The sequence below is a fragment of the Copadichromis virginalis genome, linkage group LG7 (genome assembly GCF_057382275.1).
Source record: "Copadichromis virginalis isolate Kocher_CV1m ecotype Utaka linkage group LG7, C_Virginalis_male_GT1.1, whole genome shotgun sequence".
NCBI lineage: Eukaryota > Metazoa > Chordata > Actinopteri > Cichliformes > Cichlidae > Copadichromis > Copadichromis virginalis.
Window position 1 is genome coordinate 47,083,867 of NC_140624.1, and position 27,393 is coordinate 47,111,259.

At 41.8% G+C, this 27,393-nt stretch overlaps 3 protein-coding genes across 10 annotated transcripts; 1 reads left to right on the forward strand and 2 right to left on the reverse strand.

Moving 5' to 3' along the window:
- Positions 1 to 3,039: 3,039 nt before the first annotated feature.
- Positions 3,040 to 17,635, reverse strand: LOC146705906 (uncharacterized). 6 transcript variants are annotated; one of them, XM_085463787.1, is made up of 18 exons: positions 17,561 to 17,635; positions 15,670 to 15,745; positions 15,415 to 15,473; positions 13,244 to 13,889; positions 12,818 to 12,890; positions 12,379 to 12,694; positions 9,882 to 10,811; positions 8,659 to 8,739; positions 8,446 to 8,558; positions 8,288 to 8,346; positions 8,119 to 8,208; positions 7,984 to 8,027; positions 7,736 to 7,902; positions 6,002 to 6,072; positions 5,739 to 5,884; positions 5,497 to 5,641; positions 3,986 to 4,123; positions 3,040 to 3,913 (listed from the first exon to the last, which is right to left on the reverse strand). In XM_085463787.1, exons 4-18 carry the CDS (start codon positions 13,736 to 13,738, stop codon positions 3,626 to 3,628), a joined length of 3,156 nt encoding a protein of 1,051 aa, XP_085319913.1. In that variant the 5' UTR covers positions 13,739 to 13,889; positions 15,415 to 15,473; positions 15,670 to 15,745; positions 17,561 to 17,635; the 3' UTR covers positions 3,040 to 3,625. The 6 variants fall into 6 exon arrangements, with proteins under 6 accessions (XP_085319913.1, XP_085319907.1, XP_085319908.1 ...); XM_085463781.1 differs by having other exon boundaries at positions 12,379 to 12,709; XM_085463782.1 differs by lacking the exon at positions 17,561 to 17,635 and adding an exon at positions 17,411 to 17,543 and having other exon boundaries at positions 12,379 to 12,709.
- Positions 16,977 to 22,569, forward strand: LOC146705907 (uncharacterized). 3 transcript variants are annotated; one of them, XM_085463788.1, is made up of 3 exons: positions 16,984 to 16,991; positions 17,545 to 17,925; positions 19,110 to 22,569. In XM_085463788.1, exons 1-3 carry the CDS (start codon positions 16,985 to 16,987, stop codon positions 20,699 to 20,701), a joined length of 1,980 nt encoding a protein of 659 aa, XP_085319914.1. In that variant the 5' UTR covers position 16,984; the 3' UTR covers positions 20,702 to 22,569. The 3 variants fall into 3 exon arrangements, with proteins under 3 accessions (XP_085319916.1, XP_085319914.1, XP_085319915.1); XM_085463790.1 differs by lacking the exon at positions 17,545 to 17,925 and having other exon boundaries at positions 16,977 to 16,991; XM_085463789.1 differs by lacking the exons at positions 16,984 to 16,991; positions 17,545 to 17,925 and adding an exon at positions 17,933 to 19,020.
- A 1,134-nt stretch (positions 22,570 to 23,703) lies between these two features.
- Positions 23,704 to 24,617, reverse strand: hcar2 (hydroxycarboxylic acid receptor 2-). The gene has a single exon (XM_085461025.1). The coding sequence runs from the start codon at positions 24,586 to 24,588 to the stop codon at positions 23,704 to 23,706; it is 885 nt and encodes a 294-aa protein (XP_085317151.1). The 5' UTR covers positions 24,589 to 24,617.
- Between the last annotated feature and the right edge of the window lie 2,776 nt (positions 24,618 to 27,393).

The window sequence follows — 27,393 nt, forward strand, 5'->3', positions numbered from 1 at the left end:
CACAGATGGGTTAAGGGTAACCATCACAGACAGACTTTATATTTTTCACTTTTTGAGGGGTTTTTTCTTCTTCGGGTGTCAGGTTTTGTTTTTTCCAGACCTTGAATAATTTTATTGGTTTAATCATCCTCTGATCAATAGTTGAAAACTCTTTGCCTCAGTTTCAGGGAGTCCAAAAGTCTGAAGAAGGTATGATCAGGTAAATGACCAGCATAAATTACTGTTCACGGTTTACAGTTTAAAACGTGATATACAGTGGGGCAAAAAAGTATTTAGTCAGCCACCGATTGTGCAAGTTCCCCCACTTAAAATGATGACAGAGGTCAGTAATTTGCACCAGAGGTACACTTCAACTGTGAGAGACAGAATGTGAAAAAAAAATCCATGAATCCACATGGTAGGATTTGTAAAGAATTTATTCGTAAATTAGGGTGGAAAATAAGTATTTGGTCACCTCAAACAAGGAAAATCTCTGGCTCTCACAGACCTGTAACGTCTTCTGTAAGAAGCTTTTCTGTCCCCCACTCGTTACCTGTATGAATGGCACCTGTTTGAACTCATCATCTGTATAAAAGACACCTGTCCACAGCCTCAAACAGACTCCAAACTCCGCCATGGCCAAGACCAAAGAGCTTTCGAAGGACACCAGGAAAAGTATTGTAGACCTGCACCAGACTGGGAAGAGTGAATCTACAATAGGCAAGCAGCTTGGTGTGAAAAAATCAACTGTGGGAGCAATCATCAGAAAATGGAAGACATACAAGACCACTGATAATCTCCCTCGATCTGGGGCTCCACGCAAGATCTCATCCCGTGGGGTCAAAATGATCATGAGAACGGTGAGCAAAGATCCCAGAACCACACGGGGGGACCTGGTGAATGACCTGCAGAGAGCTGGGACCAAAGTAACAAAGGTCACCATCAGTAACACACTACAACGGCAGGGAATCAAATCCCGCAGTGCCAGACGTGTTCCGCTGCTGAAGCCAGTGCATGTCCAGGCCCGTCTGAAGTTTGCCAGAGAGCACATGGATGATACAGCAGAGGATTGGGAGAATGTCATGTGGTCAGATGAAACCAAAGTAGAACTTTTTGCTATAAACTCAACTCGTCGTGTTTGGAGGAAGAAGAATACTGAGTTGCATCCCAAGAACACCATACCTACTGTGAAGCATGGGGGTGGAAACATCATGCTATGGGGCTGTTTTTCTGCCAAGGGGACAGGACGACTGATCCGTGTTAAGGACAGAATGAATGGGGCCATGTATCGTGAGATTTTGAGCCAAAACCTCCTTCCATCAGTGAGAACTTTGAAGATGAAACGAGGCTGGGTCTTCCAACATGACAATGATCCAAAACACACCGCCCGGGCAACAAAGGAGTGGCTCCATAAGAAGCATTTGAAAGTCCTGGAGTGGCCTAGCCAGTCTCCAGACCTCAACCCCATAGAAAATCTGTGGCGGGAGTTGAAAGTCCGTGTTGCTCGGCGACAGCCCCAAAACATCACTGCTCTCGAGAAGATCTGCATGGAGGAATGGGCCAAAATACCAGCTACTGTGTGTGCAAACCTGGTAAAGACCTATAGTAAACGTTTGACCTCTGTTATTGCCAACAAAGGTTATGTTACAAAGTATTGAGTTGTATTTTTGTTATTGACCAAATACTTATTTTCCACCCTGATTTACGAATAAATTCTTTACAAATCCTACCATGTGGATTCATGGATTTTTTTTTCACATTCTGTCTCTCACAGTTGAAGTGTACCTCTGGTGCAAATTACTGACCTCTGTCATCATTTTAGGTGGGGGAACTTGCACAATCGGTGGCTGACTAAATACTTTTTTGCCCCACTGTATACACTTCAGCCAAACAAGTTTACAAGAAACAAATTTATGTGGGCAGATGTGATCAAGACAACACGCTGAAGTTCAAACAGGAGACTCTGGATTAGAGTAGAATGGCCAGACTGTTCGAGCTGAGATGAAGGTAAAAGGTAAAAAATACAGAAGAGCATACCTGAACACACAACACACCAAACCTTGAAGCAGATGGGCTTCAGCTGCAGAAGAGCGGATTCCACTCCTGTCAGCTAAGAACAGGAAACTGAGGCTATTGGAAAACCAATTCCTGGTCTGATGAGTCTATATTTCTGCTGTTATATCTGGATGGTAGGGACGCAGGTTGGAGTACACAACATGAAAGCACTGACCCAGCAGCCTGAACCATGGATGGGTTCAGGCAGCTGATGGTAGCATAATGGGGAGGGGGGATAATTTCTAGGCATGCTTTGGACCACTTAGTACCAGCTGAGCATTGTTTAAACACCACAGCCTACCTGATTATTGCTGTTGACTATGCTGATCCCAGCTCAAACTCAAATGATCTCAAACTGGTTTCATAAACATGACAAGGAGCTCACTGTACTCAAATGGCCTCCACAGTCATCAGGTCTCAGTTCATAAAAGCACCTTTAGAATCTGGTGGAACGGGAGGTTCACATCCTGGATGTGCAGCTGACAAATCTGCAGCACCTGTGTGACGCTTTCATGTTACTATAGCCCAAAATCTCTGAGGAATCTGGATCCAGCGAGGTACTGACAATGTGTGCCCAATAACATGGCTGATGAGTCCATTATGACCGAGTTTTGTAGTTAAAAACAAAAATAGAGGAGCTAAGATGCAGTGTGCATTTTGTCGTCAAACTAACAGAGTACACTGGCCAGAAATCCAACCAACAAACACACACGTTTAACCGTATTAGGGGTAACTAATAAAATCAATTAAACTTTTAGTCTTTAACGGATCAAAAATACAATTATAAGATATGTAAGACGGCACAAAACAAATAAATTACAGTCCAAAAATCGATTCAGATTCATTTTGTTGTGAAAACAAGTGCCACACAAGTATCTCTGAGCTTTATGGCAGATATTCTAATATCAGTGACGGCATTTGTGTCTATAAAAACAAGGTTGTCTTGAAAATGTGCTAAAAAGTGATGATAAATAACAGGAGCTGAAACCAAAAGTGTCTCCAGAATACTGAATAATAAATGTAAGTTATATTTTATTGTGGAAAAGGAACCTTTCATTTGAACAAAACATGTAACAGAGAGAGAAAATAAACATTTCATACATATGGTATAGAAAAACAAAAGTGCAATGAGGATTCTTTAGAAAAACCACTTCACAACAGACAGGACGGCAGGGCGATATCACAGCGCAATATCCTGTGCTACAGTACCCTCTTGTGGTGCAAAGCACGGTGAAAAACATCTGTGCCATTCTGAGTACCGAAAAACAAAAATTCAAATTCAAAAATTAAAACAATACTAAATAAATTAGGTCCAGGAATTTAAGTCACTCAAAAAATTAGGTCAGGGTCTCCCCTCGGTCCTGAGGGAGTTTGAAGGTTATGGATTACCTGAGGTTTATCTTTATTGAAAAGTGCACAAGATCAATAAGTTGCTAAGGCAGTTTTTAGATGAGACTTGGGTGTTTCTTTGTTCTCTGCTCGGTGCTTCCACAAACTAAAAAAAGAGTAACGTCAGCGCACCTCCGGCGTGCATGAATCTAAACTTTCAAAGGATATAAACTGGTCGTGTGATCTGTGAGCGAAGCAGCTTTCAGACCTCTTTGTTCCATCGGGGAATGATGGGCTTGCGATACGTCCGTCTCTCAGAGATGTTTCGTCTGACTTTGACCACTGCTGCAGGCGCCACCTCCAATTCCAGAGAAGGGCTTGAGTGGGACTTTTTAAGCATGCCATCCACATCATCTTCCTCTCCCAGAGAGTCAGCGCATACAGCTTTATCAAACGAGTTCAGGTCTGGTGCGTTTAACTCGCTGTCGCCTGTCTTTTTCACGCTCTTCCACCCCTCCAGCACCCGAATGTAGGTCTCATAGCGACATATCTGTGGGACACAGGCTGATGAGTGGCTCAATTAATAATCATATATGGATATAAAATCCTGGGTCCATCTCACCTCATGCTGCAGGTACTGCAGGTGCTCCTCCATATCCCGGGCTTTGGCCTTTTTGCTGTCCAGCGTGCTTTGCTGCTGGTTTTCGAGGTCCACCTTGAAGGACTCCAGCATTTTTGCATGAGACTGAAGCTGATGCTCCTGCACAGGGAACACATGAGAGGCTTCATGTAAATAAATGTGACACAAACACTGGTGAGGAACCAACAGAAACAACAGCAGAGAAGCACTATCGGACACACTATAGCTGGACACACTATAGCTGGACACACTATGCGTCTACTGAAATACAAAATGTATAAAATGCCTCTAATGGTTTCAATATTTACAGCCACCACAGACAGTAGGGGTGTCAAACATAGGGCTGGGGGGCCAACCTGGCCCAGTGGAAAATTATAAGGAGGGCATAGACTTCTGTACTTTACTGTATTTTCATAGATTTTACAACTTGTGCTGTTGATAAAATATCAAACAAAACAAACATTTAGTGAAGTCACGAATAAATTAGTTCCTAGAACAGATTTCCTTACCCGGGTGATTGAGCATGCATCGAGACATATCTGCTAGAACCCTTTTCTGTAATTTTACACATCTATTTCTTACAATTTAAGCCCAAAGAGTCATGCTGACAGCTTTCATCCATTTACTACAGCAGCATTTTTGTAACTGCACTTCTTTTTTTCTCCTATGACAATATCTGAGGGATTCAATGTGTAGTTAAACTTCTTTACACTGAAAAGGGGATTTTCACTGGTCTGCCCCACTTAAGGTCAAAGTGGGCGATGTAAAACGAGTTACACATCGCTGGTGTAACACATGGACGTAGCTCCCAGGTTGGAAAAAATAAAGCCCATGTGGACTGGCCTAAAACCTGCATTCTATCTGGAGGTCAAACTCTTTCCTGATGAGTCTAATTCTCTCTCATTTCAGCTCATAATGACAAAAAAAATGAGGTTTATTTTGTATAAATTCAAAATGGAGGATTATCTGTGGTATGTTTATTTGCTGACAACTGAGTCAGTGGATTCCCAGTCTAACCAGCTCCTCCTCGTGTTATCCGTTTTTTTGAAACAAAGATCGCAGAAAAGGCTAATCTTCAAAACAGGACTTAAGAAACAAAGAAATGATATCACTGTAGCGTTTATGTTTATGCTGGCTGTGGGAGACACCAAAATACATTAAAATGTACATTTTTCTAATATTATCGAGCGAAGGAACACTTGTTTTATGAGAAGTAAAAGACAAGGGTTATCTAAATAAACCTAATTTGCTATTTTTAACTCCATTTTGTCTCAAGATGATTGAAAACAGTAAATAAATACATTAGAACATTATTCTAGACTAAAGGAAGCACAAATAGAGCCATTAAAAACAAATTAAAATATAACAGGCCTACTCTGTCACTTCTAGTGAGAAAAAAGTTCAGTCACGTGAAGGTTAATGAAGCATGTCCACAGCAAAACACAAACACAAAGTGGTGGTTTGTCTGAGTGGACAGCTCGGTGTGTGTGTACCAGAGTCTCAGCCGACTGCGATGCGGGGAGGATCGGTCTGCGGAACTTCCTCTGGGAGCCGACGGCAGCGGGGAACGGAGGCGACGAGTGAAGAGCCGAGACTAAGTTGATGCGGCTGATCCACGAATTCATCTCCGCTTTGGACCTGACAAGAAAAACAAATGGCTGTTCTGACACCGGCCGTTGGACTCTTTGGCACAAACCCGCATATGTATGCTCGGCTTGGACGTGCTGCGACTTACGAGGCCTGAAAGAGAAAAACCCTCCAGTCGGCCGTCTGCAAACGAAAGACGTGTGGCTTCTTGGTGTAATCAGCTGCTGGTTCAGCCAGAGAGTGATGCACGCTCACCACCTCCTCTATAATGTGCTGATCCCTTCGATAATCATTCTAACACATAAGAAGGAACATAAAGAAACGCACAATCACAAAACACAGGAAATGATGCTATATTCTGTATAATAGACTCTGTTACACTATTAACAAAGCAGGAATGGAGTTACTGACCTTCTGTAAGTAAAGGACCATTCCTTTAAGCACTCCATCAAAAGTCTTCCAGCTTCTCTTTCCCCATGGTGCTACCACACAGAAGCATCCAGCATTTAGTAACAAAACTCATGCAAAGGAGACGTTAACTTCTTTAAAATTCGCCAAACCTCCTCCTGCAAAGAAATACTGGTGGCTGCCAGCGTTAGCCCTCAGCCTTCAGATGCACATATGGTATAAATCTCAAAATCATAGCTGATTTCCTTCTCAAATTATCGCATTCACAAGATTTTCAAAACATTCTGAAAATCTTGTTCAAGGTCACTGAGATTCAAAACTGTTTTTCGAGATCTTTAGTAGATGCACCTATGGTGTCAATTTCAAATCCTACATCGCCTCATTCTCAACTTCTTGCATTTATAAACTGAGGTGTCCGTGCCGACCGCCCGGCAGGGAAGGCTAAGCGTTGTTTTGAACGCTTAGCCTTTTACAGCTAAGCGTTCAAAACAATATCTGACTGCATCACTAAATCACAGTTTAGTTAAATAAACCCTCGTGGGAAGTTTATTAGTTTCACTTTGCTTTTGCTTTCAGACCTGCTTTAAGTCTTCATGGCACAGATTCAACAATTTGCTGGAAACATTCCTCAGAGATTACGCTTTACGCTGACATGACAGCATCACTCAGCTGCTGCATCAATACATCTGACCTCTGGCATCAACTGCTGCTTACTGTCTCCTTTTTTCAGCCCATTTACTGTAAACCCTAGAGGTGGTTGTGTGGGGAAAATCCCAGAAGGTCAGCAGTTTCTGAAATATGAGATGATCCCGTCTGTCACGAACAACCAACCTCATCTCATTTCATTCTAATGTTTGTTTTGAACTTCATTGTGTGATCTTATTCACATGAGTTTTTGCTATGCGACTGGATGGTTAGATCTTTGTGTTACCGAGCAGTTGAACCTGTGTACTCAATAAAGTGGCCAGTGACTGTAAAATCTCGTTACACCACTGTACCATCTGCTTCATTCTCAGTTTGAGGTGTTACAAGTAAGAGTTCTGCCTCACGAGGTTAAGCGGTAACTTTGAGGCACAGACTGGAACGATAAAACGTCAAACGATTTACAAAATATTCTTGATAATTCAAAATAACTGTACTCATGCGCACATCTATACATTTATTTCCATTTTTTTAAGAGCGTTATATGTTTGAGGCAAGTAAAGAGTAAAGTTTAGGGGATTATTTTTAGTTTATTTTCAAATTAATTTAAGATTTTGTTGGTTTCCAGAGCAGATTTAGTCTTTTCAGTTTCACTTTTATTGTTTAAAATCTACAGTTTCAAATTCAAATTCAAAGTTTCAGACCAGATGGGATAAAACATACCTTATTTATCTGTTCTAAAACATGGAAAACATCCTGAGGAAGGAATACTTTGTTAGGAAGTCCCTAACTCACAGATATTTCATGACTAGTTGTGGAAGTGGAATTATTGCAAAGTGGAAGCATTTAGGCATCACAGCAACTTAGCCACAAAGTGGAAGACCACGTGAAGTCACAGTGTGCTGAGGCGCTTTGTGAGCAAAAGTCAGCAACGCTCTGCTGACATAATAACTGCAGAGCTCCAAACCTCCTCTGGTGCACAGAAACAGTGCACTGGGAGCTTCGTGGCATGAGCAGCTTCTGTAGCTGTAATGTGTAGATGGTGTATCTAAAGCTGCAGCGTGAATCTCAGATGTGTATCTGTGTCGCACTCACTGCGTTTGCCATCGATGTCAGCGTGTAGCTTTCTCTGGAGAAACCCGTTTTTGACGACGGCAGCCTTTTTGTCATGAGGAATGTCCAGGAAGGGGTTAACCTTTGAGCGCAGCCGTGGATTGTCGCCCGGATCTTCATTCACCACGTTCTTCAGCTCATCCTCATCACTTTGACATAAAATGGAAGAATATGCGAGTGAGATCACGCATTAAAATCGAGGAGGACTAACGCACAATCGCTTTACTTACACAGCCCATTCCAGCGGCTCGTTCTTTATGGAGTTGTAAAGACTCTGCAAAGAGAGAAAAAGATTCATCAATCAGGACTGAACTTTTCTCAAGGAGCTCTCCAAAGGAAAAACTGAAAATCTAGGAAAGTATTACTTTCAAGAGATCCTTGTTGAAGTTCACTCCATCATTCATTCCATCCAGGTTTGACACAAACTTAGAAGACGACATGGATTTTCCTACATGCTGTCAACACACACAACACATGTTTGATTACAGCACAAAGTTTACAATGATTGCTCTAAATGCCACAAATGTCTGCTACCTGTCCATGCAAGTCAGTGTTGAGAAGCATCAGGGCACATGTCAGAGCCAACACAGCCCCTGAGGACATTAAAAAAACAGAAAAGTGATGTTGACGCAAGAATCTGTTAAATGTAAGTTCCTATCTCTGTATCTCGCAGCACGACACAACAGGCTCACCCGAGGAGGAAAAGGAGTCAGGGTTGCACTGATGGAAGCGGCAGGAGAAATGCTGCAGCACGCGCTCTCTCTCCTGCGTCTCTCCTATCAGCACCACCACTTTGAGAAAAGACCTAAGAAAGAAAGAAAATGACTAGGAGACGCTCTCTGAACCTCTCCGTTTTAAAAGGAGATGTCGGTGGAGGCAATCCAAGCTTCTGTTTGTTTTATTACCTCAGGGAGTGATCCAGAGTTTGGCCGGTGAAGTCAAAGAATTTCAGGTATTCCTCTCCGACAGCGCGGCTGAAGTCGTTACTAAATAAAAACAATTGATAAATAAATAAAAGAGAGAAGAAGAAAAAATAAACTACGTCAGCACTGTCACCGCTTTATTTATCTGCCACATTCATCTGTAATTTTATTTCATGGGGAAGGATGTGGTGTTACGAAAAAATACTGACTTCTTCAATACAACGGCAAAGCATTAACACACTCAAACCTCCTTACCCAACCCCACTCCGCAACAGCTTCAGTGACTCAATGTTATGAGGCTTTTTCAATTTGAGGGAAGAGTGAGTTTTAATTCAGGTGGGCCTTTTAGGTCTTAAGGTTTCATATGTTTGGGGTGGCTGCAACTGAGGAGGTAGAGGAGGTCATCTGCTACTCAGAGGGTTGGTGTGCGATCCCTGGCTGCTCTTGCCTGCTCTCAGCACCTAACCCTAAGGTGCTGAGAGTAAATCAGCACCTTCGAAACAACGCAAAGTTGTTTCTTTTGGGCAAATTATGATGATTTAAGATCATAAATGAAATAATTTAAAATATACAATATATAGCAGTGGCCCACCGCCTTTGGCAGAAAACTAGATGATTAGTAACATTTTTTAACTTTTTTTTTTCATTTATATATACATCTGAAAAAATGTGAAACCCATATGCTGACTTAAAAAAAGCATATAATATGTGCGTCATAGCCTACTTCTGTCACCTGGCAGTGGTGAGAGGTGGTAGCTAGCATAGACACAAACATATGTCCTAGTATTTAGTCCAAAATTCAGAATTTTCTTTTACATTTTTAAAAGTATTCTGCACAAAAACAGATAGGACTCAATGTAGATTAAAATTATGAGATATTTACTACACGTATGCACGCTTAAATTATAATATAATCATAATAATAATGGATGCTTTTGCATTTAAAAAGGTGTGAAGATTTGTCGAAGTCTCCACTTCTGGATTTCTTTAGCATTTGAACATGGATTTAAGTAACCTGGTTATAGTTAATTTAAAGCGTTTCACAAGTTGGAAACTGTAAATGTGTCACAAAAATAAAATTTAACATAGATATAATCTGTTGTGTTTGAGCACACATTTGCAAACATACGGATCTTGGAGCTCTTCTGTGGAGCCACCACCAAAAGACTAAAATGATTCAAATCTATTAAAATATATACTCTTACTCTTTGTCTAAGTGCTTCACCACATCTCCACGTTGAATCTCGTCCAACTTGAACAGCTTTTCAGCGAGGATGCGGGCCTTCTCTCTGTCCACCTCGCCTCCATTCATAAGAGGCACCGCTGTCTCCAGGGACGTGGGCTGCTTTCCGTTTGCCACTACTGTTTCTAAATCTCCATCCTCAGTCCCCCTAACATCTTCTGTTAGATCTGAAGTCTCACCCTGTTTTTCCTCCTCATTTAACTCCTGAGTTTCGGTTGTATTTACTGGTTCCTTATCGTCTTCTGAAGGCGCTGTCTCTTCTTGCTGCCCTGCCTTTCCAGGGTCTTCAGCTTCAACACAAACAGCCTGCTCCAACTGAGGAGACTCCTCTGGCTGCTCTGCATCGTCAGGTTGGATTACCTGGTCTGTCAGTTCCATCTCTGGTGACTCTTCCAGATGCTGGGGTGGTTCTAAGTGGTCAGCGTCTTCCTCGGTTTCATGTGACCCCTCTACTGGTATCTGCTCTGGGTTTTCAGTCACCTCGAGATGCTCGGGCTCTCTGTCCTGCACCTCAAGCTGCAGTGAAGCGTCTGTGTCCTGCAAAGCTGTTTGAACACAGTCTTGTTGCTCTAAACAATTTAAATCCTCCAGTTTTTCAACCAGCTCTTGTTTGTTTTCTATCCTCTCTGCATTTTCTAAAACCTGTAACGCTGCTCCCTCGTCATTGTCCACAGCTTCTGGCTGTTCAGGCTCCACGTTCTGTTCGACATCTTCACACATTTCTGTCCGACTGGTGAGATCTTCATGTAACTGGTTCAGTATCTCTTGGTCCTCTTCAGCGCTGAACTGCAGGCTTTCCTCCAAAAGCTCTGGGGGTGGCAGATCCACTAGCTTATCTGCCTCTGTCGACACTCCAGTGTCATCAGTTGGAAGGGGCTCTGGATGTACCTCCCTAAAAAGTGCACGAAATATGCAGTGCAGTTATTGCAAAAAATACTATACAGTAAAAAAACAAAACTTGCATGACACAATGGAAGGATACGCAGTTAGCGAGGGCCAGAGATGTCAATCAACCTCTTCTGCATGATATTTACTGACTTGTTTCTCTGTGTGGCTTCTGTCAACACCACTACTTTAAATAAAGCTGCTCTTAGCGATCATGCTCGCAACTTGTTTGGTGTTAGATCACAAAATAATTTAAATGCAACATAGAAACATCAAAATGCAGCTGAGAAACTGTGTATTAGTAACCATTAAGTGTTATATCACAAAACCCCAGATGAGGAGTAGGAGGTCTTCGGTCAAAGAAGTATATTTAGCTAACAGCACGTAGGCGTTAAAGACATACCATTACATACCAACCACAATCTTCGGGTCTTTTGGAGTTGTGATAGCACTATTTGATAGGTGTCAGTGCCATCATTGTTCTATTTTTACAGTTTAACTACCTACTATTCTAATAATCATCACCTAAAATTCAACAGTGGTGGCATTTATTATTAAAAGCAGTATTGAGCTATTATTAGAAATTACCAGGAAATATATCAAAATATATCGCCACCACACTCAGTTGCACAGAAATCGTTATGTTGCATAGGAGCTGTTATGTTGCTATGCAACTCCCTCCTCATAATATCTAGATTAACATTTCTTTAAAAAATTATGCAAACTCGTTTCCTTAGAAAATCTGCATACAGTTTAGACTACATGGTTAAATTAGGAGAAATTGTTTCTTGAGAATGGACAGCAGTCAGGATAACTTAAATTTTCTGAGTGAGCAATGTAGAATTGGGACTGGGAGGAGACCCAAACCCAGCCTCATGGGGTCAAAAGCTAGCGTGGATCCTTCTTTGTCGACCCCCTTTGAGGAAGACAGGAGTAGCTGAGAGTATGATTGTGGCAGATTTTGTTACCTGAATTTAAATAAAATGCAGAATTGACTATCAAAAGGTCAGAAAGCAGAAATTTTTGTATGGGTGTGAAAACATCCTCCTCTCGGGAGACGAGACAACATTTGCTAGTACTTTCAAGATGTTCTGGCAAAATTAAGTCTCTGGTTCTTTCAGTATGGACCTAATACCCAGTCACACTCTTGTTAAGAAAAATAATGTGATAATTATATTTGAGCTGACATTCTGCAAACATATTTTTCATTTTCATTTTTCATTAAATGCTGAACAAATCTCCTTTAAATTTACTGACATGTTGTGAACAATGTCAAGTTCTCAATCTTGTAGACTTAAAGATTTTTCTTGGTTTTATTTAGTTACTGTAATAAGTCGACCTCACCCAGAAAGCTTTTTTTGAAAAATCATTGCTGACTTGGTGTCAGAAATGATTAAACGATGTTCTGTCATGCAATCGGTGTTAAACATACCGAGTTCTTTTTGGTTTCAGAATCAAGCGACGGTATAGAATATCAACAGCGTTTTACAGATGATTTATTCACACTTTTCACTCAGTGGGTTTAATGTTAGCACATGCTTCCTGTTCCTCTTTTTCAAGCTCATGATACTCACACATTCATCAGACAAATGACACTTTCTTCACTGCAGGATGCGTTTGCCTCACTCTGCCCTTCTTCTACCTCGCCCCACTGCTCGTTCTCTTCCTCGGTTTTGTCACCATTTGCTGAAGTTCGCTTTTCCTCCGACTCTCCTGACTCCTCCTGCCCAGTCAGCAGAACACAGGAGTCTTTCTGTTCCTCTTCTAGCTTTAAATCTACAAAGCTGTCCACATATTCATCCGAGCTTCCAGTTCCCAGAGCAGTATCGATTAGTTCCTCAGTTTCAGCGGGATGTGATGTCACTGAGCGACCCTCCTCTTCTTCCGATTCTGCTCTCAATGGGACTAGAAGCGTGTGAATACGACTGCATGCAGTTAACTTATAGAAAATATTACTGAAAGGCAAGCCATCAAGGCCATGAATGTTTAACAACAACTCTGAGTGATACATACCGTTATTACTCTCTACCAGCTCGTCTTCTTTCCACCGTGTCTCCAGCTCTTGCACATCTGCAGCATCACATGGCTGAAAATTGCAAGACGAGCCACTGAACATTAGTTGCGAGAGAAAAACTTGTGATTGCCCGTGGGTTTGCGAGCAGGAAGATACATGCTGAGGCTCATCTGACTAACATTACATCCACCCTGATCCACCTAACTCTGCTCAACCTGCCACAGCAACCCAAAGACAGAGATGCTGAGTTATGCTCAGTAAAGAAAGGGTTAACGATACAGGAAACTGTAGGTAAATGTGTGAACATTCACTCAGGAAAAAGAAAATCCTAAACAACCTAACAACCTCACACACACCTTCTTTATATCCATCTATCTTTATTTATTTATCTATCTAAAAATAAATAAATAAATAAAAAACCTTACCTCAGTGTCACTTCCTGTCCACTCAGGTTCTGAATTCAGAGGTTGTGGATCGAGGCCAGCTTCTTCCTCCCTGCTCTCCGCTTTGAAAAGCTCAGCGCTGACATCCTCTTGAGACTCGTGAAGTGATGGGGAAGTGCTGCCTTCATTCGTCACAGCGCTGACATCCTCAAAGTCCAGCTCATTGGCTGAGCTGCTGTCAGTCATGAGCAGAGGCTGCTCTGCAGCGGGATCGGGCATGTCCCATTGAACTGTAGCAAAGGAAAGTGGGGGGCTGGTACAGTTGACATGACACACTGGCCACATCATTTGGCCCCACTGTTCCGCCTCCTCAGAGGCATCACAGCCCTTCTTAGGGCTGAGATTGGCCTGATCCGACAATGCTGCTGCCTCCTCTTCCCAATTGATGGACTGATGATCTATACAGTTACTCGATTCTTGCTGAAGCACTGAATCTGTAGCAACTGTCTGAGAGGTGCACAAGCTGTCCTCCTCCATAAGCGCCTCTCAGTAGTTATCAGTGTATTTGTGGGTTGTGGTGAGAGGTGTAAAATCTGCAGATGTATGGCTACAAAATGTCCTCGTTGGCCAAATGACAGACAGGAACTTTTTAAGGTGAGCCCCCTTCCGGGTGCTGCCTTTCACAGATCTGTAACAATTTTAAAAAAAGGAAAAAAATACAAAAGATCAAACTACTACCACGTTTTAAAGCTCTTTGAATCTCGCATTAAAAAGAAAATGGAGAAACACCCCCGGGGGGAGATGATTAGCTGACAGACAAAAAAGCCATTCATAAAACGCTGCTATATTTAGTTGTAAAGAAACTGCCGCCATTCAAATACAGATTATCATTATAGTTAAACTGCACTCACCACTTGTATGGCAACATAATCCAGTTTTGTCTGTAATTTTATTTTTATCCCATCATGTTCATTTGGCAAGGATCTCAAACTCTTGGTGTGTGTTTGCAGTTATGCAGTGCAACAAGCTTTAAGTAAAATGTCACAGAAGCACGCTTGTACTTCCTGACCACAGAAAATCAGCCAAGCAAGAGAGAGTCAGAGGTGTACATGGTGAGGATAGAGAATCGAGGCCTAGGGAGGGGCTGAGGGGTTGCTTCTGGTGAGCAGTTTAACTGTCTGCATTCTGCGTTTATCGTTTTATCGCCAAATCGCACTGCGAACCTGGCTTGTGGATAAAGCCGGGTCTCTGCTTTAATTACAATGCTTGTTATCGACACAAACAAAAGAGTGTCATGGATGTCTCTCCTGTCAACACAGAGGCCAAAATACCACCTGCCTTTGCACTTTGGGAGGAAATAATAATCAGTATTATTCAACTACTTTAATGTCACCTTCATCTATGCCACTCTCCCTCTGGAAAATGCCTTTTTATTGAAAAGTTTCTGTCTATCTTCATTATTTTATTCACGTCAGATAACCAACATCCGGGATAGACCACATTTCCTGTGTGGGTGCTCACTTCTCAGTTCCTGTTAGCGTGCAGCAAGTGCTACATTATGGGAGGCAACAAAGAGAGAAAACTCTAAATGAGTCAGATTGTGTTTGAAAACAAAATGCTTAAATTGTTGCTTTTCTTTTTCTTTTAATTTCTCCAGACGGTAATAAAAATGCACGGTATAAAAATTAAAAAGTAACGGGCAGCCCTCACACATTGAACATCGATGGCGCTGTCCTGATTTCAATCTCTCCTTGATAGACTTTTGTTTCATACAGCAACAGTTTTGCACCAGATTATATGCGGTAGCATTGTTGATGATAAAAACTTTACCAGTGAAAGCCAGACGGCTGTGAAGCTTTGCGGAAACATTCCTCAGACACAATAAAAGAGAGAACAAGAATAAAACTTGGTGACTTCAGCCAAAACATTTAGACATATTCTGACTGAGCTGAGTGTGGTCACGAGAAGTTGCTTAGATTGCATGGGAATATACTCACCAAAATTACATGCTAGGGGGATGGTTAACACAAATTAAAGGAGAAGTATAAATGGTAACAGAAAAAAAGATACTAGAGGGAAAAAAGGGAACACAGGCACATCGAATGAAGTAAAAGTTTTGAAATGGCTTAATAATAATAATAGTATTCAGAGAAATAAAAGTAAAACCAATCTCATTATAGGAGGAATATTTTCAAATGTGAAGCGTGACTTACCCCCTCTGGGTTCTTTAAAGCGACATCATATGATCAGCCAGCTTGTGAGTTCTTAAGTCCTGTGGAGAGAAAAGCAAACCACTGTGTTATACCGGCTTTATATCGCTGTGCACTCACAGAAACAGCCACTCAACACGCAGACACAGAGAAGCCTGCAAGTAAGCCTCAGAGCTGTGTATAGCAAACAAGTCTCATATCCACCTAGCAGCCTTTAAGTGTAGGTTACAAGCCCAAGTCTGGACCATCTTCCCTTACCTTCTTCATCATGCTTCCTGTCCATATTAACTAGACCAAACTCGTGGTTACGTCTCCCTGCGTCGTTTTTTTCACTCTGAACAGCAAGTAAAGGGAGGGAAAGGAGGAAAAGATCTGCTGAATGGCAGCAACAAGGAGGAAGGAAAGGTTCATTGTGATTGGCAGATGACTCAGGAACTAAAAGGACACCTGAGAGGCCTGGCCCCCGCCCCACTGGCCTAAAGGCATGCATGCAAACACACACACATACACACACAACCACAGAGACACCAGTGAGGTAAGGGGAGTGGCCCGACTTCATTCTTTCAGATGCCACTAGGAACAATGTGGAAAAACCAGAAGGTATCCAGACTCATTAGCAGTTACTCTTTCTGCTGGTGCCAACTGTGAGCAGAAAAGCCTGTTTGACACATACAAGACATTTTTTAAGACATTCCTCTCTCACACATCAATTCATCCTATATTTAGCATCAAATCACTCAGAGAGTTGTGCATATGCATTTTATTTCACTGGTGTAAAATGCAAAGAAATATCTTACAAAAAAAAAAAAAAAACTTGGGGTGAGGAACCACGTAAATTGGCCTCTCTGTATCTCACTAGTTGTAAAACCAGCAAAAAACTGCGTGTGACAAAGCGAGAATAACCGTTGAGACAGGTGTTGTTTGTGTATAATTTCTAGAGTTAATGGCCTACAAATGATAGCGCCATATCCAATCATACACCTGTTTAACTAAAACTAGCACAAGCACAAGTATCTATTATAAACATAGAGCAACAATAATCAATGTAATGTCAATGTAACCTAGCTATAGACCTTTTCAAGGTATCAATAGAGAAATCATTCAACTTTGTCTGTTTTACGACCTTATAGCACTTTTATTATACTTAAATTGCATTTATTGGTTTTCTATGTCTATAATGTTTCTTGTTCAGTAGAGCTACACTTCACTGTTACTGTTTTCCTGGTAGGTTGGCTGGATACTGACTTGCAAATGTAATGTTTCCTTTAGCAGTTGTCTACTCAGCACTTTCACAGAAGCCAGTCCAACAAGTACCAAGCAAGAGGATAGCCTGTATTTGGGTGTATACAAATTCTGTGTTTATGAATGAAAAGTGTAAATGTTTAGCTATACTATCTAATTGTTATTATTGGCACCTTGCTGCAGTACCATGAAGGAGCTGTCTGTGACTGCACAGGCCTGCACTTTGACATATGTGTTACATTTGTGAAAATTGCCCATGTCAGTCATGAAAAATGCTCATAAAATAAAATGTTTCTTTACGTTAGTCTGTTTCCTGTATACATACGAAAAAATGGGAGGTGAGCAACTATCTATGGTAGTTTCATTCAATTTAATTTGCAACTAAAGATGAAGAATTTTATTGAAAGCCCTACAAATATATACATAAAAATGTCCGGTGATAGCTATATTAACATGTCAATTTTTATCTCTAAATGTCTCTAAATGGCATTAATATTATTAGCATTAGCACTCTGTTAGCTTCGTTAGCAGTTAGCGAACACATTAACTGCAGTAACTCATAGCAAGAGTTTGCTAACGAATAACTGATGTTTTACTGAAGCTTTTATTCCCTGTTACCATTTTTATACCGTTAAGTTGGTTTATATATTTAACATATAAATATGAATCCCAGGAACTGCTTTGTTACCTATACTCTAGAAATTTATTAGCATTATTAGCATCAGGATGGCCTTTGGTATCAAAATATTAGTATTACCTAACATTTTAGGTGAACATCCTTGCCGCTGGGGTAATGCGGATTATTACTGCTCCTACAAGTACGTTTGTTGCTGTTAAAGAAACTTTAACACTATTGTACAAACACAAACAGTCAATTGCCCTCCACACCAGCAGGGGCGCTACAAACCTGGGAGTCGTCTTACAAGCAGAATCGTCCTCTCCTCGCTGTCTCTGCTTTGTTTGTTCCGCACACGGCAGCAGGGTCGCACACACCCACTTTTACCCAGAGACTTTCAACCTTGCGCAAACACACATCTGGTGAAGTGTGTGCAGCTGTGTCCGCTCAGGCTACAATGGCCAAGACCGTGGATCTAAAAACGTTCCTAGAGTCTTCACTGAATGAGATTTTTAAAGCCACGGTGAGCGACATCCTGGACTCAGTCGACCGGACACTGTCCGAGTACCAGGGCACAATACAAAGGATCGAGTCTGAAAACGAGGGCCTGAAGCGGCTGCTTTTTGCACAGACAAGCACAGAGTCTGCACCTGGAGGTATGGTGACCTGCTGTCGCTCATGACATGTTAGTTAAAGCATGCCCTGGACCATCATCAGATAGACTTATGTACAAGGGAACCACGTGACACTATACCCATGAACATTTACATGCAAATAATGGAGCTGTGCATGTTTTACAGCTACAACTTCAGCTGATTACTTTACTTCTTTGACTGGAAGCTCAGGTTTAGTTTGGAGACAAAGTTAGACAAGTGAGGTTGAGATGGTTTGATGAGGGATAGTGGATATACTGGACAAAGGATGATGAAGAGCTGGGGCTACCAGGCAGGAGGAAAAGAGGAAGACCTCAAAGGAGAATCGTAGATGTAGTGAAGGAGGACATGGCAGAGGGTTGGTGTGACAGAGGAGAATGCTAGGGACAGAGAGGAAGCAGATATTCAACTGTGGTGACACCTACAGGGAGCAGCCGGAAGAAGAAAATAAAATATGAGAAGAAAACTGAATCCTCTATCAATTATGAATATTAAACTTAACTTATTTCAACTGTTTGTTGCCAAAAGAATGACTGAATAATTGGCAAAACTGTCCAATTATTTATCAGTAAAGAACACAGCAATTAGTTTCAGTGCCAAAATGTTTATGAGGTAAAAAGCAGATTTTGTGCTAAGAGGTTTAGGCCTTCCCCCAAATAAAATGACCATAATTATAAAATAAACAAACAAACAAACAATAGTTTAAGCAGTTGGATTTATATATTTGTGCATAAAATAGATTTTTGATGCGCAAATTCACCGCACAATGCATTTATAGCCAACGCTGTAAAGGACAATTATGTCTACTGTAATATGTAGTAGTAATACTGTGTATAGTATGGATGCTAATTAGTATAGAACCAGCAAAAAATACAGTACAATGGAAACGTCTTGAGCAACCTATCATTTATTTATATTTTTTGCCAGAAAAAATTGAAAGTAGATGCAGGGATTTATTGAAACATGTGCAAACATAGCAAGAAAGTACTGTTGCCTCACAGCAAGGTCCTGAGTTCAAATCGACCATCTGGCCGGGGCTTTTCAGTGTGCAGTTTGATGTTCTCCCACAGTCCAGAGACATGCAGTCAGTGGGGTTAGGTCAGTTCTACTTACTAATGTATACTATTCATACATTTAGCTGTGTTAAAAGCTGCTGCTTTGCTCATTATTTTGCTTGAAATTCACAGATCTACATGAAGAAGAGGCCACTGAAAACTTCTCAGCTGCAGAATGGGGGAGTCATCCCAATGGTATGTTCAAGGTGTCCATATGCAGCAGTGACAAGAAGAGCGTCAAGAGGAAGAGCAAAGAAAAGATGAGGGGGGAGTTGCCACCTTCAACCCTTTTTCTGCAGACTAACCACACAGTACAGCATCTGTGTGTGAACTCAACAGGTATGGAAACTGGGATATCCATAAAGTCAGATATGGATGAAAGCCAGGCTATTGATCTCTCTCAGGCGTCAGTGCTTCTGAATATGACAATGAAGCCAATAAAAAATGAGAGCACAGAGGTCAGGTGTGACAGTCGTGATGAATACGCACATCAGCAGCCATCCCCGGGGCCCAGGCATGAGTACGGTGGTGATGAAGGCGATGTTAAAGTCACCATTGTTTCAGATCAATACATGCAGGACGGTCAGTTCATAAAGACTGAGGAAGAGGAGCAGAATGGGGACAGTTTCCACCAGCATGAACTGAAGTATGCGTCAAAAAATTACCCAGAAGCAGAGGGGGATTCAGCGGTGGGGACGAGGCATGTGTCTGAGCCAGAAGCAGTGACCCCTAAAGGAGACGATTTACCTGCTGTTCCTGTAGAGGAGTTTTTAGAAGTTTGTGACAACTTTTTGCGTTGTCCCACCTGTCCCAAAACGTTTAGTCGAGCGACCTCGCTCAACATTCACATCAAGACCCACAGCGGCGAGAAGGCTCACAGCTGCAGCTACTGCGGAAAATGCTTCAGCCGGGCCGACCTCCTCAAAGCCCACAAGCGCACTCACACGGGAGAAAGACCCTACAGCTGCAATCTGTGCAGTAAAACCTACGCTCACCCCAGCCAGCTCCGGATACACAAACGCAGCCACACCGGAGAGAAGCCATATTGTTGTTCGCATTGCGGGAAACGCTTCAACGAACACAACCAGCTGAAAGTCCACCTGCGGACCCACACCGGGGAGAGGCCATACGGCTGCCAGGAGTGTGGCAAAACATTCAGCAACGCGGGAAACCTGCGCATCCATGAGCGGATCCACACCGGTGAGAAGCCGTATTGCTGCGCCCAGTGTGGTAAGAGGTTCAATGGCCTGGGTGACCTGAAAACACATTACAGGATCCACACTGGAGAGAGGCCGTACAGCTGCGAGCTGTGCAAGAAGACCTTCAGCCAGGCGGGCCACCTCACCATCCACATGCGGATGCACACGGGGGAAAGACCGTACAGCTGCAACGAGTGCGGCAAGAAGTTTACAGTGGCCAGCAGCCTTAAATTGCACCAGAGGACTCACACGGGCGAGAAGGAGTACAGCTGCTCATACTGTAGCAAGAACTTTAGCAGGTCCGGTCACCTGAAGAGACATGAGCTAGTCCACACCAAGGAGAAGATCTTCCTCTGTAGTCAGTGCGGGAAGACCTACACTGACCAGTCCTCCCTGAAGAAGCACCTGAAGATGCACGTAACAAAAGAGCAGGAGGCTCAGAGTGAAGGAGACACGTGTCGGGCTGAAAGGAACTCGGACCGACCCGCAGCCTCAGAGATACTTTCAGACACTCTTAGAAATTAAAACTGTAGGAGGTGAGTCATTTAAAAACTGACAATGAGTGCTGTATGTGACTGTAGTCAATGCGATAATGGTACACTTACAAGCTTTTTTAGGGCTTTTTAAGCACATCTAGCTGCCTACTTCTGCAGACGGAGTTTGAGTGTACTACATGTAAATGAGGTGCATGAGCTGTCACCTTTTATATCTCAGCTTAGGGGGAATTCCAGTGAAAGGATGTGAGACAAGACGCTGAGTAAGTGGCGGATTTCTAACTTGATCAGAAAGCAGAAAAAAAACTTGCATTTACATAAGCAACAGAGCCAGTTGTGACTTCAGGTGCCAAAGTCGTCTAGAGCCACTAAGCACAAACTCCTAATGTAAATGCTGTACTGCTAGTGTCTCATAAATTCTCCATCTATTGAAAAAACAAAATCCAGTTCAGGGTTGCAAGGGCGCTGGTCACGACTCCATCACTTGGCTTATCATAATTAAAAAACTTAAAATGTAATAGAAAATAAAAGCCAAACTATCCGGCCTGCAGATTTGAACACACCGCCCTCTCTAGGATCATATATGTTGACCATATATGAATGCTTATAAAACAATAATATTGTTACATTGTCATAATATGGTTGTAATAAAGGAAAAAATGTGCATATAATAATCTTATAGTATTTCTTACTGGTGCTTGTCACATAAATATAAAGATTTTAGATGGTCTTTAAAAACTACAAACATTCTTAGTGTCGTTGCACTGAGGGATCTTCCAGGATTGTTGATCCAGTTTTCCAGAGAGTTGATTGGTCAGTGGAGTTTGATCTGAAAGATTATTCCCTCTGGAGTTACCGTAGTGATAAACCCCCAGTGATATACCCCCGTTAACCACGTGTTTCAGCATGAACCCCGTTAATGCTAAAACACAGGGTTAATCCTGAAGTTACCTTGATAAGCCCAAATCCTGCTTCATTGTATGAACCTCTAAAGCCTCATCTGCAGAAAAAAATCTATCATTTAATTCTGGCATGAAAACAACAGACTGAAGGTTTCTTCACAGTACTGCAGTACTGTGAGCTGTGGTTAAAAGCTCTAAAAAGCCTGTAAGTGGAACTGAAGTTAACATTAATTTGTGCAACTACTGATACTGGTGTGTGTGTGTGTGTGTGTGTGTGTGTGTGTGTGTGTGTGTGTGTGTGTGTGTGTGTGTGTGTGTGTGTGTGTGTGTGTGTGCGTGTGTGTGTGTGTGTGCGTGTGTTTCAGTGCAATACACTGTTGTCCAGTCTGTGCTGTATTAATGTATTGTCAATGGAAGAAAATCTGTTTCCTTTGTAGCCCTGTCTGTCATAACACACTGTTTTTTTTAATGTACCTCTATGTTACCATTATGGTGACTTGTTTTTAAAAATGCTTTACTTTGAAAGACAAATTATTGACTTTGTTTAAGACACTAAGTCGTTGCTACAAGATTAACTTCAACAGTGGCTCTGTCTAAAATTTTTAATTTAACCAGAATAACACTATAATTATGTCACTCACAGGCACATTCACTTAATAATAAGCAGCGTGGTCAAATTAGATTAATTTAATGCTGTATATAGCTTTAACTATAGAGTTAGCACATGATCCTTTGACCTGAGAGGAATGTATCTGTGTAATAACGTCACTAAAAGAATGTTTCTATAAATATTGTAACTGTTTTGTAAGTCATGCTGATCTTAGAGGATTAGCTTAGGCTTGCTAACAGTTACATTACGGCTGGGTAAAAGCCCATCTTCATGATTGTTGTGGTACCTGCTTGTTGTATATCAGTTTATATGAACAGATTTGTCTGCCTGTGTGCTACTTAAAGCCTGTTTGTGTGATCTGTGTCTAAATTAAAGAGATGCATTAACGAAAACAGATTTTCATGTTTTATTGAGCTTTTATACGTTTAAAAAAAAAGCACAAAAAACACAGAAACATTCAAACGCATTCAGTGCACGATGAAAATAAAACACACCACAGTGTGGTATTCAGATTGTGGTAAGGTGAACTGATTTTACTTTCACTGAAGTGTCTCATGCATTGATAGGTATGTAACAGTGCTAGAATCCAGGTGTGCAATGCTTGCAGAAACATAAAGACTGGGCTGTAAGCGCAGCTAGAGTGATTTCTACTAAACAAATGTGAGAAAATTGGAGCTTCATTTTTGGATTTTAATACATTTAGAAAAAAAACCCGCCTAAGAGTTACTGAGTGTAGGTTTTACTGATAATTTAAAAAAAAAAAGTTTATTTTAAAATCATAAAATAAGGAGCCTTGAATAATTAGATAATAGCTTCTGTGCAAAATGGTTACACATTCCCTGTCTTCTAGGTTCAAGTCCTTTCAGCCATTGTGGTGGCAGATTTCTTTTCTCGTGTATTAATCACATATTTAATCATATCACATTAGTTACAGTAATATCACTTTCTCACTTTACTATAGTAAGAGCACTCCATTGTAATGGGAGACGTTAAACAGATAGTGGGACTCCTTCTGCTTATCAGGGATCAAGCAGAAAACAAGGTCATAATTGGCTCTGTGAGGGAGGAGGTATATTTAATCAGATATATAAAGAAATAGGTGTGCATGGTTTTCTTTTAAAAAATTGAATTAAAGAAAATGTTACAGTGGCAGAGTGAAATCACATAAAGTGTCACAGCACACCTACTGACAGCACCCACTGTAACTGCTGTTTGAGGGTGTCACTAACTAACCTCTAAGATACTCATTCCTTTATTAATTATCCTATGAAATCTAGTAAAATAACAATGATTTTTATAACTTCCCACAGCCCTTAAAGATGTATTATTTCAGAGCTATCTGTAGGTCTGACCTTTCTTGTTAATTAAACCAAGAACTTCAAAATTCTGGGGTCTTGTAGGGCGCTTAGATCTATTTACCTCATTGGTAAATGTTTCATTAATCATAATTTTCAACATGCAATCAAGCAGGAGCAGTACATTTGTTCGAATACATCCAACATACATGTAGCCCCGCTGGATTTAAGTGTTGCTCCTCTGGCTGCAGGTGATGCTCCATGGCAGCCCCTCCTTGGACAGATACAGCACAGGCTGAATGGTGCTGCTGAAGTCCATCAAGCCGAAGGCGATGTAGTGAATATAGCAGCGAAACACATCGGGGGAAAAGTACTCTTTGAACGGGAAGAGTGCGACAGGTGGGAAGTAGTTGAACACTATGATGGCCAGGATAATGAGGACCATCTTGAAGGCTTTCTTCTTCACGGGATGCATGGCATCTCCGCCAGGCCGCGACTGCCTCAGCACCCAGAGGATCGCTACGTTGCAGTACACCATGAAGGCGAACGCTCCGAGGATCATCACCGTGAAAACCTTGTCGAAGTTAACGATGTTTCCTGCGCATTTGGCAGCTGCGTAGACCAGAATGATCAGCCAGACCACAATGGCCAGGACTGCCCTGTGCAGACGGTCTTTGAGCTTAGTGAAGATGATGGGGTAGACCACGGCCATGTAGCGGTCCAGGCAGATGCAAGAAAGGAAGAGGGGCGAGGAGTCTTTGATGCCGTAGAAGAAGCGCAGGACGTACCAGGTGCTGGTAGTCGTGGTGAGGAAGACGAGGTTTACGAGCTCCAGGGGAGGGATGAGACAGAAGAGGACGTCCAGAACTGCCAGATGAAGGATGAAGATGTCAGAGGTGGAAGAGTCGCGTTTGTTCTTGTGGATGAGCCACAGCACCGTGACGTTGGCTGGGATGCCTAGGAACATGTTAGTGAACTGCAGGCTCAGATACCAGATAAGTACGGCAGGCATGTTTCTGCAGGACTCATACACTGTCTTCTCAACCGCAGTGGAGTTGAGCGGTCTGTGAGAGATGAAGAGCAGAGACGAATTGTTGTAGAAAACCTCCATGACCTCTCAACTAGATCAGAAAGGGAAATATTGAGAAGATGTGCAAAGATCTGTAAGATAAGAGGCCAGCAAGGCCCGTTAGAATCAAGAGTCAAGCAGGAACACAGTATTGAAGTGTTTCAGGGTGATGGTTGGTAGAGGCGAGTTGACATAGAGCTGTTGCTATCCTACTGCTGCTTTAACATTTTACTTTACTGTGTCTCTTTAAGCTTAAGTTATGTGTGGCTAATTTTGTTGCTATATTGGGAGTTATGCTGTCACAATACATGCGTTTGCATTTACAGCAGCACGGCACCTATTTTTGTATTTTTGACACTTGAGCCAGAGATAAATGAACGCGTGAAGAATAACCTCTTCAATACCCAAGTGAACATCCTGATGCTGCAAGTAAAACTGAAGTCTTATTTAATTTTTTTTTTAACTAATAACAGCTGGCTAATGTTAGAAATATCATAAACAGAATGAGTTACAGCTGATTAATTCAGTAATGATACACCTCTCACCCTTTATTCATATTGTTATGAACAGAAATCGTCTTACCTTTCAGCCTCTTTTGCCTTTAACTGTTCAAGTATGACACCCTCAATAGCCTCGCAACCTCATATACAAAGTTTTTACACCCCCCCACAGAGCTGTGACGAGACTGTGCATAATATTATCAAACGTTCAATAAACAGCTGCTGGAATTGTGTGTGTGGGTTTGTGCATGTTTCCATGCACCACACCATTTCTATTTGTGGCATGTAAATGTGCAGCCTAAGCTGAACAGAGCTCCATTTCATGTAGAACAAAAGTGCTCATAAAGGTTGCAGCGCTAACCAATGAAGAAAACATGGCCACCAAGACTTATGAGCTAACACAGGATGCAGACACTTAAGCAAAACTGTTTCTACTATAATCTAGCGATCAGGAGTTACCGGGTGCTCACCTGATTAATGTCTTCCTGAAGCGGCTGGTGCCCAAAATCTCCACGAATCATTCATGTGTCTCCTGTTTACCTCTAAATGATTAAGAAACATATGAAGGAACATGAGCCAACACTTCGGGGATCATCCAATCACAGCGTGGAGATGAGGGCGTGGAGGCTGAGGCTTTCCCTCTGGATGCCACGATGTCTTTTTGGGCCCGCGTGCACCACCTTTAAAATTAACACTGACAAAACTAACGCAAGTAATTTCTCAAATGGGTGAAAGGTAGTTGAAGCGGTTTGAAATAAACAGCTAAAGGGAAAAAAAAAAAACAGGTTAAAACAAAGATTAAGGGAGGAGCAGATGTTGCGGCAAGTCGTCATCCATTCACAGCGATTGGCAATGATGCAACAAACTAATGGTGCCTGACGGAAAATCGGCAGTAAACAACTGATGCAACAGTCCAGAAAAATCACTTCTGATTGGTGTAACATGTGTAACAGGTTACATGAGACTGTCAGGTTTCACGGTGTGATGTCTACCGGGTGGGTTATCAAGCACGCCAAATGGGGGACGCGTCCCTATTCCTACTGAAATACTGCACGTCACCTCACGCAGTGATTCACAGTTACACCATGAATGCTTTGAGGATCTATGGAGACCTTTGATGTGGAGGATTACAGAATTACCTCTCAGGTGACCTTTGACCTTTTCGCAACTAATCACAATTAATTTAAAAGACCGCTGTGAAGTTTACAGTCTCTGAATATGTAAATGCCTGTAAATCATTCTGTCAGTCCCTTCATGGCGTCCTGCTCGTTTATAGCGTTTCATTGGTTTGGGTTGTTTGAACAGCTTTACAAGGTGCCTGCTGAGGTTTGCTTACCTTTGAGTTTGAGTGTGTGTGTGTGTGTGTGTGTTGTTGTCAGGTATACAGGAGGTGTTTCTCCCTCATGAAAGATGGAAGATTTCCACAGGTTTGCTCTGATACTCTATCATCAGAAAGAACAAAAGCAGATGGCAATGAAAGCAACATGTCAGCTGTTTTCTGAATCCAGACACTTTTTGTGGCTTCACATAACTTTTAAATGAATATTAGTGTTTTTCATCAAGTTCAAAGACTCTTACCTTGGTCATATTGTAGAGCATAATCCTTTATATCTATGCTGTTCCTGTGCAGATAATGATCACACTGATATCCCTCATCGGTGTCAGTTGTCGGTGTCGACGGTGACTCGAGTATAAGTTAGACTTGGCGAGCCTCCTTGTGCGCACACAGACCTGTCCAGGAACAGCGTGATTTTCCACATCTGTTGCATCGTATGACCATCTGGCTGCGAGCAGTTTGACATTAAACGTCACACTGAGTTACATTGTTTGGACCGCCAAGGTTTCGCAGTCCATGACAGTGCAGCGTCTTTATAAAGTATTTTATTTACAATTTTTTCTAGGAGAAAATAGTGTGAATTGGGAACAACTTGTTAGAAGGATCACATTCATTCTTTAACAAAGCGTGAACTCTCTTAGGCAGCTTTCCTGTATTTTGTTTAAATAGTTTTCTGGAATAGTTTTCCAGGCTTCTTCAAAGCTCTTCTTTGGATGTTGGATGCCTTTTGTTCTGTTCTCTGTCCACATGATCCCACACTGCTTCAATAATGATGAGGTCTGGGCTCTGGGGAGGCCAATCCACGAATGCTTCACTGTTTTTCTATCCAGTTATATTTGTACTGCATTTGCTATGTGTTTGGGATCATTGTCGTGCTAAAAAATGAAGCCATTGCCAATAAAACGTTTTCCAGATGGTATTGCACAGTGGATCAGAATTTGACGGCACTTTTCTGTGTTCATAATTCTGTAGATTTTCACAAGATCTCCAACACCTTTGACTGAAATGAAG